This window comes from Montipora capricornis, chromosome 2 (assembly GCF_036669925.1).
Source record: "Montipora capricornis isolate CH-2021 chromosome 2, ASM3666992v2, whole genome shotgun sequence".
Lineage (NCBI taxonomy): Eukaryota > Metazoa > Cnidaria > Anthozoa > Scleractinia > Acroporidae > Montipora > Montipora capricornis.
The window spans coordinates 63,523,848-63,547,249 of NC_090884.1; the positions used below are offsets into that span (position 1 = coordinate 63,523,848).

Below are 23,402 nucleotides of genomic sequence, written 5' to 3' on the forward strand. Positions count from 1 at the left end.
AAAGATCAGTCACCATAGCAAAAAAACAATATGGCGGATGGTTGTTTCAATTGTCATTCTTTTCTTCCCAGAAAGAATCTGTGCCATAGGTTTATTATCACGTCATTATGACTGACCGTGGAAATTATTCGTTTTCTAGCCATAACCTTCAGACACCATCGATGAGGCAGTCCTTCAACAGACCTGCTAAGCTTCTTCAACAAAGGCAAATACAGCCCCCAGAAAATAGGGTCAGATTGTCCTCAAACATTGCTTCCGGGAGTCATCATGATACCTTGATAAAATCAAAGGAGGAAGATTCTCAAACAGCAAGACTTATTCCTCATCCACCATCATCTCCGCGATCGAGCGTTGTCGATACGAACCCTCGTTTAGCAGCGTTAAGTTCGAAAGGAATAAAACGATCTCGCCATGAATCACCACGGACGTCTCCATCCGGCTCGGAAGACGAGCACAGGATTCATAAACATTCTTCTGGTGTTGTGTTAGACCCTTTGCCTATGAGGCGTCGAGGAAGCACCGGTAGTTTAGATAGTATAGGTTCTACTGAATCCATAGATAGTCCTCGTAACTGGAGTAGAGGTAACAGAAATTTAAGAGGTGCAGAACCTTTAAAAGATATCGGTTCCGGAAAGGAAATCGTCAATAGCTTCAAATCTTACCAGAATAGTGTGAAAAATGATCATAGCAAAAAAATCTCGAAGAAGAATGTTGTTCATCCCATGAGAGTTACACAAGGGCAAAATGATCCAAAAGTGGAGATCTCTGAACATCGAGAAACAACACCTGTTGAATCAAACTCTGCTCCATCAAACGTTTTGAATAATAAGCCTCCTTCTGAAGATGAAGTCACTTTGTCATCTTCCAATGACAGTTTGACAAGTGTAAGCGACAGCGAGGAAGCTTCCATTAGCAACAGGGAAGTGCCGGATAGTAGAAATCAGGAGTTGGCTGTCCAGAGAGACCCTAATTCAACACTCCCAACCCTTCCAAAAGGAAATCATGATAGCACTCTTGGGGTAAACAGCTCTGGTTTGTATGAAAGTATTCACCAAAATGAATTCCCGCAAGATCACAATAACTCAACATCCGATTTACACAACCTTAGTAAAGCATTGGAGAAAGTAGTTACTAATGAAGGAAAGTATGCATCAGACACAGATTTGTCTGTACGATCCACAGGAGAAACGTCGAACATATCCGCCTTGTCTCTGCTTCCTCGTGTTTCTGCACAAAGAGCACGAACAAGAAGTGGCAACTTTTTAAAGGAGGAAATGGAACGCTATTTCCCTGATCACCAAATTGGCATATTCGTTGCTACCTGGAATATGCATGAAGAAAAGGTAAGGTATCATTAACAAATCCTTTGACTACAATATATTATCAACAACTTCATCATCCCCAAGAATGCTACTTGTATGTTTTACTCTGGTGAATGGTAATTTTTTTTTTCTTGTCAATGAGAGGCACTTTTGGGTCTAAATAAGTTGGGTCTTAATAGGTTAATCAGAGATTTAATCAAACTGTGGACTAAGTATAGTATAGAAGACAACTCTCTACACTTATATTGTCAACAAAGTGATTCATTGATCCAAACTTTTTTAAATTGTTGTCGGATGAAACTCATTTCAGAAGTGGTAAAATGGTTCAACGGAGAAAATGGCACCTCCTTCTCACTCTCTCTGATTGAAGTAGTCTTTGGCAAGGAATTCTAAAGGCACAAAAAACATTGACACCTTTATGGTCTCAAAGAAACCTAACTTTACTCTCCTATTTGCCAAATACTATATAAATAGTCAAAAATTATCTTAAGAGGAACTATCCTTCAACAAATTTATCTCCAAACTTGTGGTCAGATATTCTTTTGAAAATAACATAATTCGGGGATAATTATTAACGTGTAAGATAGTGTCAAAATGGGAGCTATACATCGACTTAAATCCATTGACTCCCAGGGGTTCCCCATTGACGAGTAAAATTGTCTGGCATTAGACAGAGTAAAATACTAAGTCTGGCCAGTTTAGGCCAGTTTGGACGTTAAAGAGTTAACATAATGATAATTGCGTACTCCTGTATCTGTGTTTGTTTGTGTAGAAAATTCCTGTGTGATATTTTTTGTTCTTTCTTTGTCTTTGATGTTTATGAAATGTAAAAAAATAAAAGTAAAAATAAAAATGATGTGGACTCAGAAAGTGGAATACAAACCATTAGGTAAGGGTGAAACAGATCAGAGAAACTGTTTGAGCATAATTTGAACTTTCATGCACAGGGTGTTAAAATAACCAAAGAGGGAATGACATTCAGACTTGGACATGGAGATAAATAATGTTGCTGGCCCTGTATTATGACATCCATAAACACTGTATTGTGTTAGACTAGTGGGCTTTTCATTGTTCTGGTGTTTAGAATATGTGGTAAATAAAATTTGCTCTTGAGAAATGGATTATTGTCAATATTTGTGATGAATTGAGAAGCCTAAGGCAAGTCAGTGATGTACAAGATCGAGCCAGGTGGTGCCAATATCTCTATATATTTAGAGAGTTCAGGCGGGCTCAGTGATGATGGTTTTCTCTTCCAATTTCCCCACTGTGGTGTCATGCTCTGAGATAATCTCACTTGAGGATGATATGTGTCCTTTGTATTTTAGTATCTGTACAGTGTGGAAGAGTGATTAGGGTCTATTTTTGTCATCCTCATTATCATCATTATTATCAATACAGGAAGTTCCCTTCTATTTGGATGAATTCTTAATACCAGATTCTACGGACTTCTTACAAGATCTTTATGTTGTTGGCTTGCAAGAAAGTACTTCTGCAAGGTACCTTAATGAAACATAAATAATACTGCATCATATAGACCTGTTTTTAAAAAGAGTCACATTTTTCTTGGGTATTTGTCAGGCAATCTCATGCAATGTTTTCGGTTACCTTGTGTCTTATTACTTGCTACTGTTAATTTTGAAAAACCCCTTTCTTTCTGTCAAGATAGCTGCTAGTCCTTATGTATACCAATTAAATGTAAGATACATTCTCTTCCAGAAAAGAATGGGAGATACGTCTTCAAGAGACTCTTGGTCCTTCTCATGTGCTTATGCATTCCTGTTCATTTGGACTGCTCCATTTGTCTGTGTTCATAAGGAGAGAACTTGTTTGGTTTTGTTCTGGTATGGTTCAATTTATCAAAATAATGATGTATTTTTCAGTAACTTTGCCTTTTAGAAGGTATCACACAATGCAGGTGGCATGCACTCCACTGCAAAGCAAAAAAAAAGAAAATCCCATGGATTAAAAGCACTTCAGTGATAGTCTTAATATCAAAATGCATCTTTCATCTTACAGCTGTATCTGAAGATAGTGTTTCAACCAGAGTGGGGCATATGATAAAAACTAAGGTACATGCAATTGGATACTTCTTACTTATTGAGTTCAAGGGCCTTACTGTTTATGTCCCAACCCCCATTGTGTTTTTTCTGCTTTAATTTTACATGAGGGCCAGGAATTAAAAGGAAAAACAACTTAAGTAAGATGTTAATTATATTTCTTGAAAGTAAACTTGAGTGTTATTTGTGTGATGTGTCTGTAGGATATGTGCTGGTACAGTAATTTGTCATAGCGCAGTTTTCAAATGGGTGTCGTAAAACAAAATACTAAAGTAATTACTACGACCAATCACAGCTGGTGCAAACAGCGCAATGAACCAATCCATATTCATAGCAATTCCATGTAAGCGTGGGAAAAATCACATGTGCAAAGTCGCGATTGGTTTTGGTTTTCCTTTTCCTTTTCCTTTTCATTGGTTGATAGACTGGCGCGAGATTTTTAAACAAGGCACTAAGCATAGCAATTGCTATCGTGTAATTACTTTCAATAGTCATTTGAAAACTGCTCTATTATCCGGTGGGGTGGGGGGTACTCGATATATCCCTGGGTGGGGATGTGTGGCGCGGCCCCTCATACCCTGACCGTGTTTAAGACAAATATCACTGTTTTTCCTACCCATTTTAAGACAGAATTCCGATTTTTTGATACCATGTTTAAGACATTTAACCCAGTTTAAGACAAAAATTGGTAAAGCGATACCCTGATTAACACAAAAAATGATAAATTCGATACCCTGTTCAAGACAAAAATCCCGAAAAACATACCCTGGCTGGCCACACGTCCCTATTAAGCCCTTACAAGGGTGTACCCCCCCCCCCCCCGGTCTATTATACATATTATACAGCAGTAAGAAGTATCTCAAAGACTCAAAGATATGATTATGTTGTTATCGCTAAAATTGAAGATGACATCTGGTTTGAGTACAGCGACCCAATGTTGTCTTTGTCACAATTGAATTTTAATCTAAGGTTTAACGGAATCTGTCTTTAATTAAATCAACTTAAGGAAAAAAGTAGCTGACTTTTTGTCGGCTGCTGGTACTGTATGCTTCATGCCTCCTAAGCAGAACATCATTTGCCCTTGTTGTACTGTGCCTTATTAAAGCATGAAATTTTGGTGGTAACTGGTGTTATTTCTCTTAGGGAGCGTTGGCTGTTTCCTTCAGCATATTTGGAACCTCATTTCTTTTTATTGATTCACATTTCACTTGTGAGTTTTCTTTTTATGACATTAAGTTGCCCTTTGTGTTGCTTTGTATTGTGCCCTGTTTATGTCAACCATATCAGTGTCCAACCATGATAGTGCAATGTTGTCCTCTTTGTTGCAGCTGATGAGGGTAAAGCTATGGATCGTGTGAATGACTACAAGACTATCTCCAAATCATTGTCATTATCGCCCGAAAACAAGGGAAGGGTAACCAGTGGTTAGTACGGCGCGATTTTTATGGATTTGCCACTCAATGCCATTGAAAAGTATGTTACAGGAGACATTTCACAATCTAGCATACCTTTTAAAGAACTAAATCACCATGGAATAAGCCAAAGACATCATTGCAGACAGGAGAATTTGATTTTAATCTCTGTTCTCAGAGAAGAAGAAAGGGCTTGGGAGCAAGGTTGATTTGCACACGGCTGAGAAATTGTTTGTTAAATTACTGTAAGGGAATAACAGTAAAAATCTAAAAATAGGCTCATGTTAGTCCATTCACGTATAAAAAGCTTAATCCCGGACTCCTGGCTTTCTTCGAGTAGGTGTTTCCTTCATTTGGTCTACACCTCATTAGTAAACTGTAATTTAATTTGTATTGTTGTTGTAAGTTCTTGTTGGAGTGTGGGCGCCCACCCCACCCCTTCGACCAACGTTAGCCCCCCAGTATTGAGCCAAACCTCCTCTCTCTCTCTCCCTCCCTGTCTTTGTCTCTCTCTATCCCTCAGAGTGCTCCACATTTTATGTAAACCGGTTTGAAGTTTATTTCCTTCAATTTGCAAACTATTTGTGATGTGTATGCATTTGCAGAGGAAGATTCCACCGAAAACTTTGATCGCGTGTTTTGGATGGGAGATTTTAACTTTCGTGTTACTCTTGGAAGATCACAAGTGGATGAAATACTTGAGAAATACAAAGACGAACAAAGACCTCAGTGTAAAGTTAGTTGCAGCTCTTTTGTCATTGAACTGTCTTTTTTTTAGTGCAGTTCATTATCGGATTTACTATAAGCTATTCTATTCCTATTATTTTTATTCTTTACAGGAATTACAAGAGAACGATGAACTTCTCGATCTTATGGAACAAGGTAATTATTCATTGATTTTGACATACCCCGGGTGTCTGAGGAATTACAGGTAAATTTTTTCCAAGACAGCTCGCAGGTTAGGCATTTATAATAACGCCAATCACAAAAGACGAGTCAAAAGGGAGGGAAATAATTTTCCGTCTCTCTCGCGTTCCGCTTCGCGTTCGGCTTGATGATTGTCTGTTGTGTAAGTAATTTCCCAGGTCCAAGTAAATGCAGTTTTTTTACTCACGAGCCATCGCGGATTCCTCTTGCACCTTGGCAAAAAACTTCCCTCCGGCATACCCTCGGCTAGCGATACAGGACAAAATAACCGAGGAAGTCATAAAATTAAATTATTTCTTGTAAAAAACCAGGGACCGGTTGTTCAAAAGCCGATGAACGCTAATCCCAGATTAAGAATTTACCGAGGCGTTTATTTCTCTACTCCCAAATGCTGTTCAATGCTGATATTCTTCGGCAAAACTTTACATTTGAAGGAGTCAATCTTGAAAAACAAAAATAAGCAAAAGAAACCTTCACCAAAAAGTTTGAAACATGAAACAAAAGTTTACGTTAATCCCGGATTACGTTAATCGGCTTTCAATTTCTTAGCCATGCGCTGTCAACGGGCCGCTTAGTAGTGAAAGTAGGGAGTTTAAGCAACGGCGACGGCGACGCCACAAAGCAAGGATATTATTCGTTAAACAAAGGAAAAATTATATTTCAGTACGTACGGCACACATGTCTGTGTCTTCTTTGCCGTCCTACACAAAACAACAACGTGAAATCACCAAATTTAAGTTTTGACGACAACGTGAACATGAAAGGCAATGAATCATTCATTTTCTAGCTATCTTTACTTTAATAAAACAGTTCGTACTAATCCACTTATATGATAGTTCGCCCTTTTTGTGCAACGTGAACAAGCTGGAATAATCGCGAAATACTTGCGATAACTTAACTTATTTTGGAGTGACCATTTCAGTCGTTGCCGTTGTGCTTCAATTCCCTAGTCATACTCAGGAACACTCTTGAAAAGGGCGATCATATCACGCGTGCGCGCGCTCTTGTCTTTCGCCTGTTAGGCAAGGTATTAATGTCTGGCCGTCTTGACAGACGATGCCCAATGCTCTTTCAAGTTAAAATTCAACGCCACACTGACGCGAGCCTGTGAACACGGCGCACCTTCTGTTGTTGCTCCCAGTTCTGATGGACTGGAACAGGGCTTTGCCGAACGAACTGTCGGTGGTATCCCCTACATCTTCTTAAAGACCTCAGGTGTGCGATAATTTTGCATTCTAATGATATGTCCAAGCCATCGGAGTTGGATTTGCATGAGCATGCACCTCGAGGTTCGTTCCGCGTATTGATACAGCAATACATAAATTGTCGTTATTTGGAGAAGTACAGCTGTGCTATTTTGTTAAAGTGAGTAAGAAAAATGAGTAGAATTGTGGCCTGTTTATTTACATGACAGGCAAGGTGTTTGTTGGGTTTAATGAGCCGCCGATAAGATTCTTACCAAGCTACAAGCACGACATACAGAGCGACAACTATGATTCGTCCTCAAAGAACAGGGTTCCATCTTGGACGGTAAGTGTTTTGTTTTCTTTTATTTGTGAGGCAGCGAACAGATCCTTCCTTGGCTACTTTTCTTTGTCTGATCTTATGGAGGGTGACCTGAGAGGGTGCAGTGGGACCATTCGTCACATCCTGTCGGACAGGGAGTTACTCAAAATAAAGACCAAAAATATTTAACGTTTCTTGGAAACTCTGTCTCCACCCCACGCTCACATGCAGTGAAGCTTCGTTTGTTTTCAAAACTCGAAAATTGGTCAGGTGTTTTTTCTATATCCTTTCTTTTTTGTTACGATGCAGGTATTCTTCTTCTTGTTTGTAAAGACTATATGATGATTAATGAACGAAATGATATACGAAATGAATCATATACCGAACTGCGGATATGAAATTGAGTAAAGCTATGATCCTCGCGGTTAAAGCGTCGCACCGGTATCGCGAGGTCACGGGTTCAAAGCCCGCCATTGAAGTCCTGAATTTTTCAGGATTCTCTACGCAGTTGCTAAAATTGCGTTCATAAGTGCGAGGATCATAGCTTTTCTTGATATATGATGATTATGGCTGATTATTTTCAGGATCGTGTTCTGTACCGCAGTGCTGATCCATCTAGCATCGAACCGGTGACTTACAGCAGTTGCGTATCGGTAAAAGTATCGGATCACAGGTAAAACATATAATAAATAAGATCATGGAAGGAAGACGTGAGTTAACGAAATAAAAGTGACATCGCACTCAGCGAGCGCCACGGAACCGCATGATTAAGTGGAATTTGATATGAAATGTTGGTTAGCTGCTGAAATAAATTAAGTTATTTTCTCGTCTAAAGCCCGGGCTTTTTCTTGAGAATGGTTGGCTATTATTTGATGAGTTACCGGTGACACTTGATCTACTTGACATTTTCCGATGTTCCGTTATTTTGCTTCTTTAAAGTCATTCCGCATACTCTGTTTCGCTTAATTTAGTGATTCCGCATGTCATGTCACATGCCATTTTCGCAAATTCCTGCCGCCTTTTGACGCAGTTTTTCTTCCAACGTTTCTTTTAGGTTTGTTACCTCACATTTTGCACAAAATCTTGATCAGTGCAACTTACCCTGACACAAACATTTCGTTGACTGTTTCGTTTATTGATGTGTTAATCATTGCGAAGAGTTTTTCCAGAGTACATTCAATGGTTCCGGCAATGACGCCTCAAATTTGTCAATGGGGCTTAAGGTGTAATATCTCTCTTGCAACTTGCATCGCAACGCAAATTTTTGTGCATCAGCCAATGAGAACGCTCCCCTGCCCTCGTGCGATCATCGAGTGCGAAACAAAGTGCAAAGAAGGTTGCCTACTGCAAAACCCTGTCGAGCCACTTAACTTGAGTCGGGACACGAGAAATTTCATGTAACAAGTTGCGACACAAGTTCCTTATGTCCAGCAATGCAAAGTAATTAGATGCATGTCCAATTTTGACATCCAACACAAAGTGTCCCTTCAAGTCTAAGTATTTCCTACCTATTTATAACAATAAGGTAAGGGTAAAGGGTAGCGTTATTTTTAGGTCAGGGTAAATGTAGCAGTTTACTACATAAACACCAATGAAATATCAGATGATCTTTCGCGCGAAAACATGATATCTTCACGCGTGAAAATGACATTTAATCTTCACATGTGAAAAGCGATCACCATTGCTTTAGTAACATAATAAAATCGCGCCGTTGTTCTTCGTAAGGACTAGAAATCATATTAAAGTGAAATGGTTTGGTATTTCATTGATGTTTATATAATAAAATTCCCCCGTTTTAATTCAAAATTTCTTAAAAACTCTATAAGCTATAGAGGCGCTATCCTTTGGAACGCTGTCTCGACTCATTTTATGGGCCAGCGTTCTGATTTTTATCGTAAAGTGAAGAAGGATTTACATTTTAAGAAACTTGATATTTTAAGGAACTTGATTTTAGCGCACAGTCGGTCCAGACGCTGCCTAGGCACTATCACGATTTTAAATGCTTTTAAACATTTTACATTTTATGCCTTAATTGCTGTAGTCTATTTTTTTAGGTGTTAATATGTGAACTTTTGAATATCTCTTAGCCTAGAAATTAATTAATATTCTCTTTTTTATCTTTTACTATAGTAGTTGTGATCTGTAAGTAATGTTATCCCTATGTTAATATAGCTTCATATTGTAATTATTTTAACACGACCCCACAAGCTCTGAGCTTTAAACCCTATCGTGCTTTTAAACCCTATCGAGCTTTAAACCCTATATGCTTCGTGATGATGATAATGATGATAATAAACAAAACATTACATGACCGCTTGGAAATACGAAATTTCTCTTCTGGTGATGAAAAATATTTCACTCGTTCGCTACGCTCACTTGTGAAATGTTTTTTCAGCACTCGAAGAGAAATCTCGTATCTCCTCGCGGCCATGTAATATCCTCTATTTTATCCTTACTTGAGGAGCAGCATGTGACGTTAATTGTCGGAGATGAGCAAGGGGACACTTCGTGACGCTTATTGAAATCCGCATGCATTTAATTACTTGCATTTCTTTATATGTCTATATTTATCATATGGCCCACATTGCCCCGCGCGCGCTTTCAGTGTGAAAGCATTGGGAAAATCCCGGTATGAGGGCCGTACGCATTAGCGCAAGCAGGGCCGGAAAAAGCCGTACGGCCCCGAGTAGGAACACGTACTGCTCCGTGCGATGCGGTTTTAGCGGATTTTGTCGCTTTTTAACATCCAAGGTATTTACAACCAGAAAAGCAAACGCAAACAACACATTTAATAAATTTTCTGTGCACATTTTTGTTCCTTATTTTCTTAAAACTTCATATTCTGAGAGCTCATGAATATTGTAGTGACCATATGATTGTGAAATGTTCGTGGCTAGTCTGACGCGGCGTTTCGTCTCGGCCAAGAGATTCTTCAGATACCTTTAGAATTCAAAGGCAAACTCGTTGAGAATCGCGCCCAAAGTCCCGTTCGCCCGTTTTGGGCGCGATGCTCAACGAGTTTGCCTTTAAATTCTAAAGGTATCTGAAGAGTCTCTTGGCCGAGACGAAACGCCTCGTCAGACTAGCCACGAACATTTCACAAGTATTTGACAATAGTTTTGCTTTTGTATAGACCATATGATAAAATGCTTATTGACTGAGTTTGGTTAGGGACGGACAGGAAAATATTTTGCCCTCGGTCTTGGCGCACGGATCTAGTTGCGCTCGGTCCGTACTCCATGTTCTCTGGCCAAATATTTTCCCGTCCGGCCCTCCCACTCAGTCAATAGGAACAAATTCCATCATGGAGAACGCTATCACCGATATAAATTGTTAAAATGAATGTATATACCTTTGAAGTGCGGGTTATAGATGAAATTGAGAGAAGTGGTGCTCGCTCTTATCTGGAAAATTTAAGCAATAGACCATATTCGTATTCTCTGTATTGGACTGGAACTAGCTTGCAATGGAGGCTAATGCGGGGGAATCTTTTCAAATGCAAATACTTTTTAATATATTCCCCCGCATTGGCCTCCATTGCAAGCTAGTTCCAGTCCAATACTGAGAATACGAATATAGTCTATTGTTTCTTACAGACACATGAACAACTCAGCAGAAGTCCTGGGTTCGAATCCCGTTGAAGCCACCTGAATTTTTCAGGTGTCAATGACAGACAATTTCTTAAATTGTCCAGGATTATTTCTTTCTTCATAAATATTGTAAGCTGTTATCTGTAGCAATGTGAATGATAGTCTCTTCTTATTTCTCTTTAGGCCTGTGTTTGGTATTTATCAAGTCAAACTTAATCCTTGCACAGAAAAGTAAGCAATTTTTACATTCAATTCTTTATTTGTGTCAATTATATTTAAATACAATTCATCAGACTGGTCTGTAGATAGAATTTTAATTGAGCGGGAAATTTTTGAAACTGCTGTACACCGAGAAATTTATTACATAAATTAGATATCAAAACAGAATGAATTTTTCCTCTAAATACTCGATTTGGAGCATTGTCCTTTCTGTCGGTTTTACGGCATTATAGTATTTTCCTTTTACTTTAATTTTACTCTCCAGCATTCCTCTGACCGGGGGTTATTACATGCGTGATGTTTATGTAGAAGGTATGTTGTTGGTGTTTCATTTCATTTGGTGACATCTATGGTGTGACCCATATATCACAACTGTGTTCATTATTTCTTAAACAGCAAACCGCAGACGAGCTGCGGGTCCCAGAAGAGACGGACAAAGCGCCGTGTGTGTTATCTTGTGACAGATGGGACTGGACACGACATCCGGGATTGTAAAAGTACCTTGGGTCTACTGGCATGTTCTTAAATATCAACTTGCAATCCGTGCGTCATCACTGTGCGTTGTCTTAAAGCATAGCCATTTCATTTTTATCAATTTTACCCCACTTTTCTTTGCATTTGCAAGTATTCTCGATTTTGTCTCCAAGCACGCTCACTGCATGTTTCATTCAAGAGAGAGAAAGACATTTTGTAGTGTAAACAGTTGAATGGAAATGTTATATGCAGACGACAGAGGGAAGGTGGCGATTTCGTTTTTTGTTGATTTATTTTAGAAACCTGGAAAACAAAGGAATTATGTTAATAATTAAATGTAATATATGCGATCCATTCACGGTGATGGGCGAGCACATTTGAACATTTTTAATTTAGAACAATATTTATGTTCAAGTTGATGCGATGAGAATGTTATCATTGCTAAACATTTCAATTCAGCTTATTTAAGGTACAATTATATTCTCATTGGATAAATCGGACACATTTTGCCTCTTTTTCATGAGCCTGCATAGCTCGTAGCTGACGGTATTGTTGGCACGTCCTTCCCCATTCTCCGCGCGGCTTCGCCGCTCGTAAATTTGCCTCTCGCTTTCGCCTTTTCATCGATATTCACGTTAGAGCGAGTGACAGGCATGGCTCTTGTTGTTAGATGACGTCACAAATTTCTTTTCAATTAAGAAATCAGGAAATTATTATTCGCTTATTCGGTCAAAGTATAGATAAACTAATGTGAATTCTCAAAAGAAAAGTTGTCACTATTTTATTTGTACCGCGCCTGGCGTAACATTTCTGAGAAGAAAATTGCAGCTAACCCTGTGAGCTGTCCATTGTTACACTACATGAGAGAAGTCTCTCAACGTTCTGTTCATTAAATCAGTTCTTGTCGCAACATCTTATTGTCGATTGTTCCAGTCTCTGAGCATGACATCAAAAATTTGCCTGGAACCAAGGCCTTTATTTCGAGTCGTGTTTCCCGCGAGCGGTGCGCTCTTACACAGAAATGTTACGCCAACGTTCACCGCGCGGCGTGACTCCACTCATTATGGAGTAACGCCACGTATCATTCGCACGATGCCTACGTAACAGAAGGTTGATGTTTGAAGACTCTGGGCTACGTTTTCATGGACAACAACTCTTCAACAGTCGAATGTGATTTCGGGCGGAGCCGTCTTGTTCCATAAAATTCCAAGACGTTTTTAAACATATCTGTGTATTTAGAGTAGTCCATCGCAGAAGAGCGCACTGGCGATCCCAAGCTGGAATGGCTTTCTTGCGCTCGAGCGCTGCACATGTCCTTTTGAGGCGAAGCCAGAGCACTTCCCCTTAAAGCCAACTGAGACGAGGTATGTTGCGGAGTATGATATGCCGTCCGAAATATCCGTCCCTTTGCAATACATTTTTTCTTGTCTTTGCTGCTTGGCACTGTCCCTAGTTCATTATTTCGGTTTTTCACCCACGCTTCACACTTTTCTAATGGGGAATACTGGACGCTGATTGACTGACAATCCATTGACAAGGTTTTGTATTCAGATCGTAAACCTGAGCTCGAAGAAGTTAAATCTGCCCGCTTGACAATTAAATTGGATGACGGCTTTCCTTCAGGAAGATACTCCACACTCTAAGTAAGGAAAGATGGGAGCAAGCACAGTGACACCATAGCTGACACTTGGAAACAAAAATTTAAAGCAAACGTGACTTGAAGCCAAGTTTGGAAGATCTAGTAGTTAATTATATTTCTGAGATATTTTAAAAAATACAACCACACTTGTGCTATCCAGACCATTTCTGAGATAGTACGCACCCTGTTCAAGTATAAGCCATCTAGGGGGCGGGGGGGGGGGGGGAGAGGAGGTGTATTCTACAATACTTTCCTTGTTGCTTTTTTTCCAAGTTCAATTCATGGCCCGAGTGCAAATACATTACACTAAAAAAAATCCCGGGCCATCGAAGTCGGTTAGTAAGATGTATATATATAATTTATAGCGCCTTTTGCAGACGTGTCGCTCGCGCGGCTTTATCTTTCCGAGCCAATGGCAGACGAGATGAAAAACCCGCAAAGTGGATCGAGATCCATCAATCACAACGCGGGATGTGGTCCTCAGGTCCCGTGCACTACAGTGAATGATTTCTGTGAAAAGCAAAATAGCCCACTTTTGAGATATTAAAATTCAGTCCTAAACAAAAGGAATCACCTCGAGGCTCTGGGGAATCCTTATATTCATTTCCCAGAGCCTCGAGATAATGCCTTTTGTTTTGAACTGAATTTTAATATATCAAAATTAGTCTATTGGACTCTATAATCCGTATGATACGGATTTACAGGAACTGTCGCACTCTTTTAAGTAAAACACTAAAAATCCAAAGAAAAAAACGTGATTCCATTCAATACAGAATGGGTGGATGAATCAGAAAGAGTTGTGCGCACTTTTTCAGGTTATCCAGTTGAAATCCGCATTAAGTCGATTCAAGAAAGTTTTGGCTCGTCCTCTTGTTCTTGATTTTTTCAAAACGAAAAAGAAAACCATTTGTATGCGATCAAGTTGATTACAGCGGAAATTATTAAATCTTGACCAGAAATCACCAAACGCTATCACTATGCCACTCGATCGTCAATCACGTGGTCTTTCGCACATTTTTAAAAGAATTAGTTTTACCGCTTTGAAATAATCCACGTACACGATTTTTACAGTCATTAAAATGGTACTTGACATCTCGTTATTTTCGCTAAGAAAAATTGTTGAGTGAACCGTACCTTGTTATTGACCTCATCGCGTCCTTGTGAAGTAATCCCGAGGGTCACATCGGTGGTGTTAGTCTTGCTCCTGAAAAAAGGAAACAGTGTAGAAATTAAATCAATATTATCGCTTTATCCATAGGTATTTTTCGATCAAACTTTAACCCTGTTCAGTTATCAGTTTTACGACAGAGGATGGTATCTTTTTGACAAGACAGTTGTTCTGACGAAGGGGTAACGTTCAAAACATTTGCAATGTAGTAATATTTACCCACTTGATCATTCCCGCTTAGAGTGGTTCTTTCGTTAGGTGATCCCCATTTATGGAGGGAGCACCCGACAGATGGGCTCTTGCTGACACCTTTTAGTCTTATCCCATAATGAAAAAGCTCCTCTCTTTCTTATGTTTACATCGGCTCAGTTTGCTCCAACAACTTTCTGACAAACAAGGTAAATAAAATGCAAAAAAACTTCTAGCGCATTAGAGGCGTGCTTTTCTCAAAATTTAAGACGTGACATTTCGGGTGCCAGATTCCCTAGGTATCTTTAATTTTCCTTAAGAAGCTTTCAATGCCGTACGTGCTTTTCAGAAAGGTTCTAAAGAGCACATGCAGCTCCAATGCCAGATGTAATTATCTGGGAGTCGATTTTGAGAAGGGAGAAAAACCGGGGCACCTGGATGGACTGGAACGCAGCCATCATACGATTGCAGTTGGGGGAGGTGCGGTTAATGACAACTACGTAAGTCTTCAATAGAAGTACAAAACTTAAAAGGTTATCTTTTCTCAGGTGAATTAATTAAGGCCTGGGCCCAGATCTATTTTATGAAAATAAGTGAGGGGGTGGTATAACCATTGATCCATTTTATATAACACGAAATAACTTTAGGACATCGTTAGCAACAATAAGATGCGAAACCTTAACTCCTATAGAGGATGATATATTATCACGTGCCATGTCAAAGTTATTTGACATCTCAGCTAGACGGGAACACTTTTTATCATTTTCTGGTGCATGGAGCAGCAAAGGGAAATAAATTTTAGCAAAAACTGTTACGGTTTTTGTGGCGAAAGGCCTTCTGGGAAGGCTTTCGCCACTATGACATGGCGTTGAGTGAGTGAAAGCGTAACCACGTATATTGCGCAATACTGGACATATGGTTAGCGAGTTTAGCCGTGGCCCGAAAATACATCCAAAAAGGAGTTTGTGTGGGGAAATAAAATACACTTTTAAAGTCAGAATCACTGTACTATACTTTGAAGCTATCGAAACCAATCGAGACCCCGAAAAACTCTCAAATTTTGAGCTTGGATGTGGCCAATTTTCGTGATAATCACACTTCATCCGGCCGATAAACACCAGAGGAAGCCTGAGCCACATGCAGTCATAGACTGCCAATTTTTTATTTTGAGATTGATTTGTGACCGTAACAAGTCACGTGACCTCATTTGCATACGTTTTTCACATCAATATAAAAACTTTACAGTTTTGTGACGTTATCAGTCTGCGAAAGTCTTAGGTTGTTGCTACTAACCCTTCAGATGTTAGACCACCCCCTTTCTTGTTTGTGCAATAATTTGGGGCCAGGTTGGGGCCCATGACTTGATTTACTTGAGATGTTGTTGTCGTAAAAACAATTTAAATGACTAGTGTTTTAGAAGAAGTCGTATTGAAATGACTTTTCAACCTTAAAAGATTTAGAAGCCTTTAAGAAACGGCCTCCTCTGGCCACGAGCGAAAAGCCTTGGAACGGTGGTAATGCCGTTTCCTTTTTTCTGCGCGAATGCGAATGCGCTTCCTAGTTTTGAATCGGTCGGCCGGAGTAAACAAACAAAATCAGAAGCAATCTAAAAACGCGCTTTCAGAAAGTGTCGAGTGGCAGGGAGCAGAAACGAGCAGAAGGTTTGTTGTTAACATAATTTCCTTCCACACGGACAGAAAACCTTTCCTGTGTAAAAGTATCACTTTACTGTGGGGTTGAAGTTGAGACTGAACATTTGTATGAGAAAAAACAATGTTTGTATTTATGTTTAATGTTTATGTCTCAGATTACAAATTATAAAAATGTTTTACTAATTAGGTCATTACCTTCCTCGTATTAACTCAAAAAAGGGTCGGTCGGACGACGGTAAACGGAGAGAAAAGAAGGGGACGGCTTAACGAGAATGGAGCACGTGCCAGATTTAAGCAATTTGAGTAAAAGGCGATAAAACCTATCGTTCTTATTCGGACAGTGGCCACTGGTGATACTTTATGCATAAGCATTCCGTTAACGCAACTTGTAATCAAATCTTGCTTATAGCTGAAAATACTTCCGTGGTCAGTGACCTTGTTCATGCCATCACATTTCTCGTTTGAATGCGTTTCGTTTGTTAATTTTAATACGAACTCACGAAATAAAACACATCCCCAGGGTATATAAGACGTACAAAGATCGATCCAGTTGTGCGGAAACGAAAGAGCTGCATACAGGTACTTAACTTTCTGCGGTAGATACACGTTGTGAGCAGTGTTTCCTTGATCACCATCACAGTAAAGGAATTCCTGACATAGTTTTGTTGCTTGCGAAGGGTCCATGAAGTTCGCATCCTGAAGTAATCTCCTCCAGTAAACTCCTCTAGTCAAATGGACCATTAATTTTCTCTATATTAACTAAAAAGACTTAACGCTTGTATAAATGATTCAACAACTTCTCGTTTCAATAAAAGTCAATTTCGCGTCAATAGAACTCAATAAGTAGATGCTTACCATTGTGTTGCTTTCGGATGAGTGACTTTTCTGTTGTTTATAGTTGGTCTCCATTGCAGCTTTTTTCCTTGAAACTGTCCGGACAGAGGTGAATTAGCAAGCTTACTGAACCCTTTGGACGAGACAACGAGTGACTTATCGTGATTGTTTTCATCTTTGATCGTTTGTGCCTCTTTCATGCTTACAACGCTCGGAGCGTGCCTCGATGCCACCATGATTTTCGAGTGATCGTGGCTTTTTCCCCGATCCACGAAATTTTCAGACAATATCCTTCCCTTGTAACTCCTGTTTAGCAAATCTTTATACGCTGTGTCTTGTCTGAATGCCTTTCCGTTCCGATACTCATCGATGTATTTGCCTGGGAATGAGTGATGTTTAAACTCTACGAAGTCGACTCGATTTCTTGTCATCTGTCGCGAGGTATTCGACCACGGAGTGTTTGATCTCTGCTCTCTCAGGCCTTTGTTAGGTGCGGATCTTCGACAAAATGAAACATTTTGTGTGGTATGGTTGACAACCCACCCTGCGATTTGTACATCATTTGAACTTAAGACACAACTCGGTTCAACGGAGTCGTCTTCTCTGCGAGACAATTCTGCAAGAGCTAAAACAAAGCAATCTATCCCTTCATCGTCTGAGGTTGGAAACGACATGTCAGACTTAAAACTTGAGTTAACTCAGGAAATAAAGAAAGCGACAAACAGCTATGCATTATATGATTATACGGGAAATATACCAATAATGAGATCTGATAGCATTGTTTCCATGGAAATAAAGTTTACACTGATTATATTAAATAAACACTTAAAAACTATGTGATCCATAAAATCGTTTTTAATTTACATTAATTCGCTTGTAAAATATTTAATGCTATTTAATTTGCTTCGTTAGTTTGCTTGTTCTTCCATTCACATTCTGTTTTGACCAAATCCCAGTCACGCAATCTGTAAAATCTGCGTTTCGTGACTTTGGCGATCCTCTTGCGCAGCTATTAAAGTTTTTGTTTGCATAATCATTAGTCTGAACGCTTTTGAAAAATTTTAAAAGCGATCAAATATTTTTTGTTCAGCGAAATCCCCCTAAATTTAGTCCGTGGGATACTCAAATTAGGCAGTGTTTTTGAGACACGGACGGCAACCGGAAGTGAGCTGTTTTCCCTTGTAACTTGTCATCGAGACACCACTGCCCTGGCACGCGAAATGTTCTCCGGTTGCTTTCCGCGATTGTTGACACACTGATGCAGCTTACATCAGGCGTATCTAATCAAACATGGCGGCCATAGGACTAACTGAGTTTGTGAGACAAACACGTCTCATAATATTGACAAAATTTGACTTCAGAGCAGCATTTCATTTGACGAAAGCTTCGTATTTTTCCCATGAAGATCCACTGGTACAGGAGACTCCCGCTGATATCTTAACAGACTTAAGGTTTAAGCGTAATTGTTCAATAGTCATGCCTTGCTTTTGTGTATTAAAGAGCGATTGTTTGGTTCCTCAGGGCGTCACAGCGAGGAATAAATCCTTGGATCAGCATCAGAAGCAACAGATGGTCCGTGGACTGCCAAAGAAACGACCAATACCTGGTGTGAAGCATGTGGTTGTGATTGCATCTGGCAAGGGAGGGGTGGGCAAGTCTACTGTCTCAGGTAAAATATCATAGGTACTGGTATTTTTTGTCCTCGAACATCTTTTGGTACGTGTTCAGTCTTAAGAAAAATGCATATTTTTTATTTTGGTTTGGAACAAAGCTGTGCAGTTTATTAAGTTTTACCAAATTGGACGGGCCTTCCAACCTCTAAAACAAATCAAACAAATTTACATATTAAGCTTGCATATAGAAATAAAATTTAGTAATTATTATGATTTAAAGTTAGAAACTATCAGCTTCGACATCTTTGTTGGCAGAGATACCATACATTACTTACATTATTTATTTTAAGCAGGTTAATAAATTAAGGGCCTGGCAGCCAGAGAAAGTTAAGGGGGCTGTCCCCCAAAATTTTGCCAAATTCAGTGACTGGGAACTGAGGCAACTAATTCAAGCGAAACGTAAAAAGAATTCCAACAAGTCGCAAACGTTTTGATGATCTTACTTTTAATTTTGGCTCCTTCTGGGTGTTACAAAAACAAAGACCCTCAAAAACTAAAGCTATTTCAGTCCCCTATCAGACATAATTGACCATCTACGGGATCCATCTGTTGTTTGCGTGACTTACGGCTAAATTGTGGACTTGTTTTGATACTGGAAGTAGAATAACAAATGTGTACTGACAAAATAATTTGTGTATCACATTTTTTGTGGTTACAACCAAATTGTTAACAGACTGAGTTTCTTGTTATTTGAACTTAGACCCTATCTTTAGTTTCTGCGCCAATAAGTAAGCATTTATGAATGTCACAACATTCAAGCATGTCATGGCACTGTGTCTTTTTAAGTTACACCATGTATGGAGACAGCATCCAGTGCCCAAATCTCTGACTAGCAGTAAGTTGTCCCAGGTTTCTTTCCTGTAAGCCAAGACCCCCGGGTCTTAGGTCTTAGTTTTCGTAACATCTGGCTCTTTCCATATAGTTTCTTTGTTGGTTTCAACTTATTTTTCTAACACAGTGATTTATCATTATTTGGGGACAGAGCACTGGACTTATGACGTCTTGTTTGTTATTAATTTTCTACCAGATTTAACCTATGGCATCAAATTGCATTAAAAGTTTTATATTATTTTTGTTTTTGTAGTGAACTTGGCCTTAGGAATGTTGGCCTGCAAGCAGGTTTGATGTTGTCATTCAAGTTAATTTCAGATCAGCTTTTTTTGAAATTCTGACCATTTCAACAGCAAAATCCAGTCAGATTCATTTTTGTTATTCGATCCTTAGTCACTTCGTGTTGGGCTCCTTGATGCTGATATTTATGGGCCTTCAATACCCAAAATGATGAACTTAAATCAACAACCAGAGCTGACAAAACGTTAGTTACACTCCATATTATAATCTGCATACTTTCTAAATTTAAGGACCGGTAAATATTTTACAAGGAGTTGACCTTTTCGCACTTATTTTCTTTTGGTGGCTCAACTCATATTCCATCTGCTTTGAAATGGGGACCTTTAGGGAATGGCAATACCATAAGATACTATGTTTAGCAGTAAGGCACTTCACCAGGGGTGTGCATTTTATTACCCTTTAGTATTTTACTATACTCTGTAAAACATCAAATATTTAAATGTTTTGACAGCAATATGGAGCACACTGAATCTTGTGTTCAACATGTTTATTCAAACAGCATTCATACCAATCCAGTTGTAGTTTAGTATGAAAAAAACATTGTACAATGTAAACAAAAATTAATGTTATGATCATGAAATTGCTAAGTTTCAATTTACTTTTTTGGTGGTGCAGCTCCCTTCATTGTTAAACTCGCTATTTTTGTTTTTGCAGAAAATCAGATGAAACCCTTGGTAAATTTTGGGGTTCCTTGGTAAGGAAACTTTGTGTTGCCATTTGTCATAAGTTTATCTTGATGTCCCAGTCTCAAAAATATAGATATTTTTAGCCTAACCCTTTTGTGTAATTTGCTAGTGAAAATAAATATAATTGTGCAAGACAAATAGTTTTTCATTACTGTGACAGCTTAATTGATTTTGCTTTGTTCTTACTTGAAACACATTAACTGTGCAGTCATCATAATCATCTCCATAAAACATGTCTTGAAAATATGCACCAAAACAGTTTGAAGTGTTTGTTCATCCTTGCAGCATGTCCATGGGATTCCTAGTGGAAGAAGGGGCACCAATAGTCTGGAGAGGGTTAATGGTGAGCTGACACTTCTTTTACAGTTGATTGTCCACTTGAGAATCACTCCACTTTATCTCAAACCTTTCCCTGCTAGCAAAGGTCTCTTTTCTTTTGTGTTTGCTGGGTCACCACTGACGAGTACAGGAAAAGAGACCTCTGCAATGGCCGGTCAAAAGTCACTTTGACCCAACCGCCATCCACGACCTTGGATGGCACTATAGTTCAAAATGCATACATACCCTGTGATATGTTTGCTGACTGTGACTTGAGCCCGCTGTGTTTTGCACATTCTTTTACAGTACTTTCGCTGTTGTTAAGAGAGCATGTAAAACATGTGAATTATCGTGTGAAGATTCTGTTGATGAGTAACTGCTGTGCACGCTCAACATAGTGAGTTTTGACCTATGACAGAGGTCTCTTTCCCCATGGATACTCAGCTGCCCAGTGAATCCATAAGAAAATAGACCTCTGGTAGCAGGGAACTCAAACCTAGGATCATACTATGCATTTGCTGTTTTTAATACTTTAGTTTGTGAGTGTCAAAATGTCTGAGGCCTTTGAAAACACGTAAAGATCAAATGACTCATCAAAAAGTTGTAAGAAGATTAAAATAACCCAAATTTGGGGTATTAATGAAAAATCATATTTGAATTGCAGAGAGAATGTATTGAAATGATAGGACAAATGCAAGGCAGAAGAGCTCATCAGTGCACTATTTCAATCATAGAATATGCAAATGGTTTTCCCCTCTCCTCAAAAACTAATCTATGATTTGATTTCATTTGATTTCTGTGGAGTATCCCCAATTAGTGCCCCAGCACTAAATAATACTAACATTTCATTATTTTAAGAACTTTTGAATAACAAGTAGGATTCGCAGGTACTCCGAGAATGAATGGGTTATAGACCACCATGATGTTGACTGTTTCCTTTACTCTTTAGAATAGAGTATGGGTTCCTTTACTATTACCGAGGTAAGGCAGGGAGTACAATTTACTGTGTTGCCTGCGAAGGCTCAAAAGTTGAAACATTAGCAGGTACTGTAGAAAGGCAGCACTTACTCCTCAGTTATTTAAAATTAATACTCTGAGTGCTGGTCTGCCCAAGATTCAAAACCAAACTCCCAGTGGTATGTAGGTGCAGTTGAACTGCTATGATATGCACCTCAGTTCAATTTTACAAAATAATATTTATTTATTTATTACTAAGGTTTTGATTCCTTTTTCCTGTCACATTGTAAATGTTTGTCTACCACAGGTGATGTCTGCCATTGAAAAATTGTTGCGGCAGGTGGCTTGGGGTGAACTTGATGTACTGGTGATTGACATGCCACCAGGAACAGGAGACACACAGCTGTCAATCTCTCAACTGATTCCCATCTCAGGTTGGCAGTGGGTCATCCTTAAGTCTTTTGTGTTTCTGAGTTGCTGTTTCTATTTTTACTGAATTGTTTCAGTAGGTTTGAAATTTTTAAAATGTTACTTGGTTAAATTTAAGGCAAATTATTAGCCACCAGTCTTTTGGCTTTATTGGCTTCAGCAGCAGATTTCTGTTGGTGTTATGTGAATTTAAAGCTCTCTTGTTTAGGTTAGGTCACTGTCAGAGCTCTTGTGCTCTTACTCCACCCATCCACTCATTAACAGTAGGATAGTGTATGTGGATGGATGCCACTGAAAGCATTGTCAGGGTAACCCACAGCATTCTGAAGCAGCTCCAGGCTGAAGCAACCTTTGGGCACTTCCTCCCCCCACACACACACAACACCCATCTAGTGTAGACATGTATTACTTTAATTGCTGGTTTTATATGCATACACAGGAGCTGTGATTGTGACAACTCCTCAGGATATTGCATTACTTGATGCTCGTAGGGGAGCAGAAATGTTTAAAAAAGTTCATGTCCCGGTAAGATTTAGCATCAACTTTTCATTTCATCACTATTAATTTTATAATGCAATCCTAGTGTCCTAACAATGTTGTCCTTAGTGCTGTTTTATGTTAATTTCATTGATTTCTAGTTACATGTACAATGGATTTACTATAATAATTATTCTTAGTTCATCAACTGACCCAAGGATTTTAAAAATATACTTATCACACCTGCAGTTTCTGCAGTGTGCTTGTAAGCAATGAAATTTGCTGCTTTTCTTTCTTTGTAGGCTGCTTTTGCATGACTATTTTTCTTAACTTTCCCCATTAGGTACTTGGAATCATTCAAAATATGAGCCACTATGTTTGTCCTAACTGTCAACACAAAGCCTACATCTTTGGCAAAGATGGTGCAAGAAATGTTGCCAAGGAACTGGATTTGGAGCTCTTAAGTAATTCACAATTATTATTCAGACTATGTTTATAGATATTGGATTAAATCTATAGAGAAATGCATATTCTGAGAGTTTTAGGACACCAAAACTTGTTAAAATGGGAGACAAAGTCAAAGATATCAATAAGCAATTCACTCACAGTTATCTTATTCAATTTTTTTCCAGAATTATGTCTAGGTTGCAGATCTTTGGAATTTTTTAACAGTATTGGCCGTTCCGAAATTCAGCAGGGAACTGGGGCGAGTTTCAAATTTTAACTAATCGATGAACTGACA

At 39.0% G+C, this 23,402-nt stretch overlaps 3 protein-coding genes across 5 annotated transcripts in view; 2 read left to right on the forward strand and 1 right to left on the reverse strand.

The window, feature by feature from the left end:
• Positions 1 to 12,276, forward strand: LOC138030895 (phosphatidylinositol polyphosphate 5-phosphatase type IV-like). The gene is made up of 13 exons (XM_068878756.1): positions 1 to 1,343; positions 2,721 to 2,818; positions 3,039 to 3,163; positions 3,339 to 3,391; positions 4,523 to 4,589; positions 4,708 to 4,803; positions 5,397 to 5,527; positions 5,631 to 5,673; positions 7,133 to 7,248; positions 7,809 to 7,897; positions 10,998 to 11,045; positions 11,299 to 11,345; positions 11,430 to 12,276. Exons 1-13 carry the CDS (start codon positions 108 to 110, stop codon positions 11,492 to 11,494), a joined length of 2,214 nt encoding a protein of 737 aa, XP_068734857.1. The 5' UTR covers positions 1 to 107; the 3' UTR covers positions 11,495 to 12,276.
• Positions 11,880 to 17,755, reverse strand: LOC138030937 (uncharacterized). The gene is made up of 3 exons (XM_068878795.1): positions 17,011 to 17,755; positions 14,281 to 14,350; positions 11,880 to 13,146 (listed from the first exon to the last, which is right to left on the reverse strand). The coding sequence occupies exons 1-3, from the start codon at positions 17,661 to 17,663 to the stop codon at positions 12,640 to 12,642; spliced, it is 1,230 nt and encodes a 409-aa protein (XP_068734896.1). The 5' UTR covers positions 17,664 to 17,755; the 3' UTR covers positions 11,880 to 12,639.
• LOC138030977 (iron-sulfur cluster transfer protein NUBPL-like) overlaps positions 16,101 to 23,402 on the forward strand; it is a 9,438-nt gene continuing 2,136 nt past the window's right edge. The window contains exons 1-9 of one of the 3 annotated variants that reach the window (XM_068878845.1): positions 16,101 to 16,734; positions 18,511 to 18,658; positions 19,747 to 19,781; positions 19,887 to 19,977; positions 20,448 to 20,487; positions 20,765 to 20,822; positions 22,062 to 22,188; positions 22,623 to 22,708; positions 23,004 to 23,124. In XM_068878845.1, coding sequence (XP_068734946.1) covers positions 18,559 to 18,658; positions 19,747 to 19,781; positions 19,887 to 19,977; positions 20,448 to 20,487; positions 20,765 to 20,822; positions 22,062 to 22,188; positions 22,623 to 22,708; positions 23,004 to 23,124 — 658 coding nt within the window. In that variant the 5' untranslated portion in view covers positions 16,101 to 16,734; positions 18,511 to 18,558. Of the gene's footprint in view, positions 16,735 to 18,092; positions 18,441 to 18,510; positions 18,659 to 19,746; positions 19,782 to 19,886; positions 19,978 to 20,447; positions 20,488 to 20,764; positions 20,823 to 22,061; positions 22,189 to 22,622; positions 22,709 to 23,003; positions 23,125 to 23,402 lie in introns of those variants that run through there. The other 2 variants (XM_068878841.1, XM_068878844.1) reach the window with 2 other exon arrangements.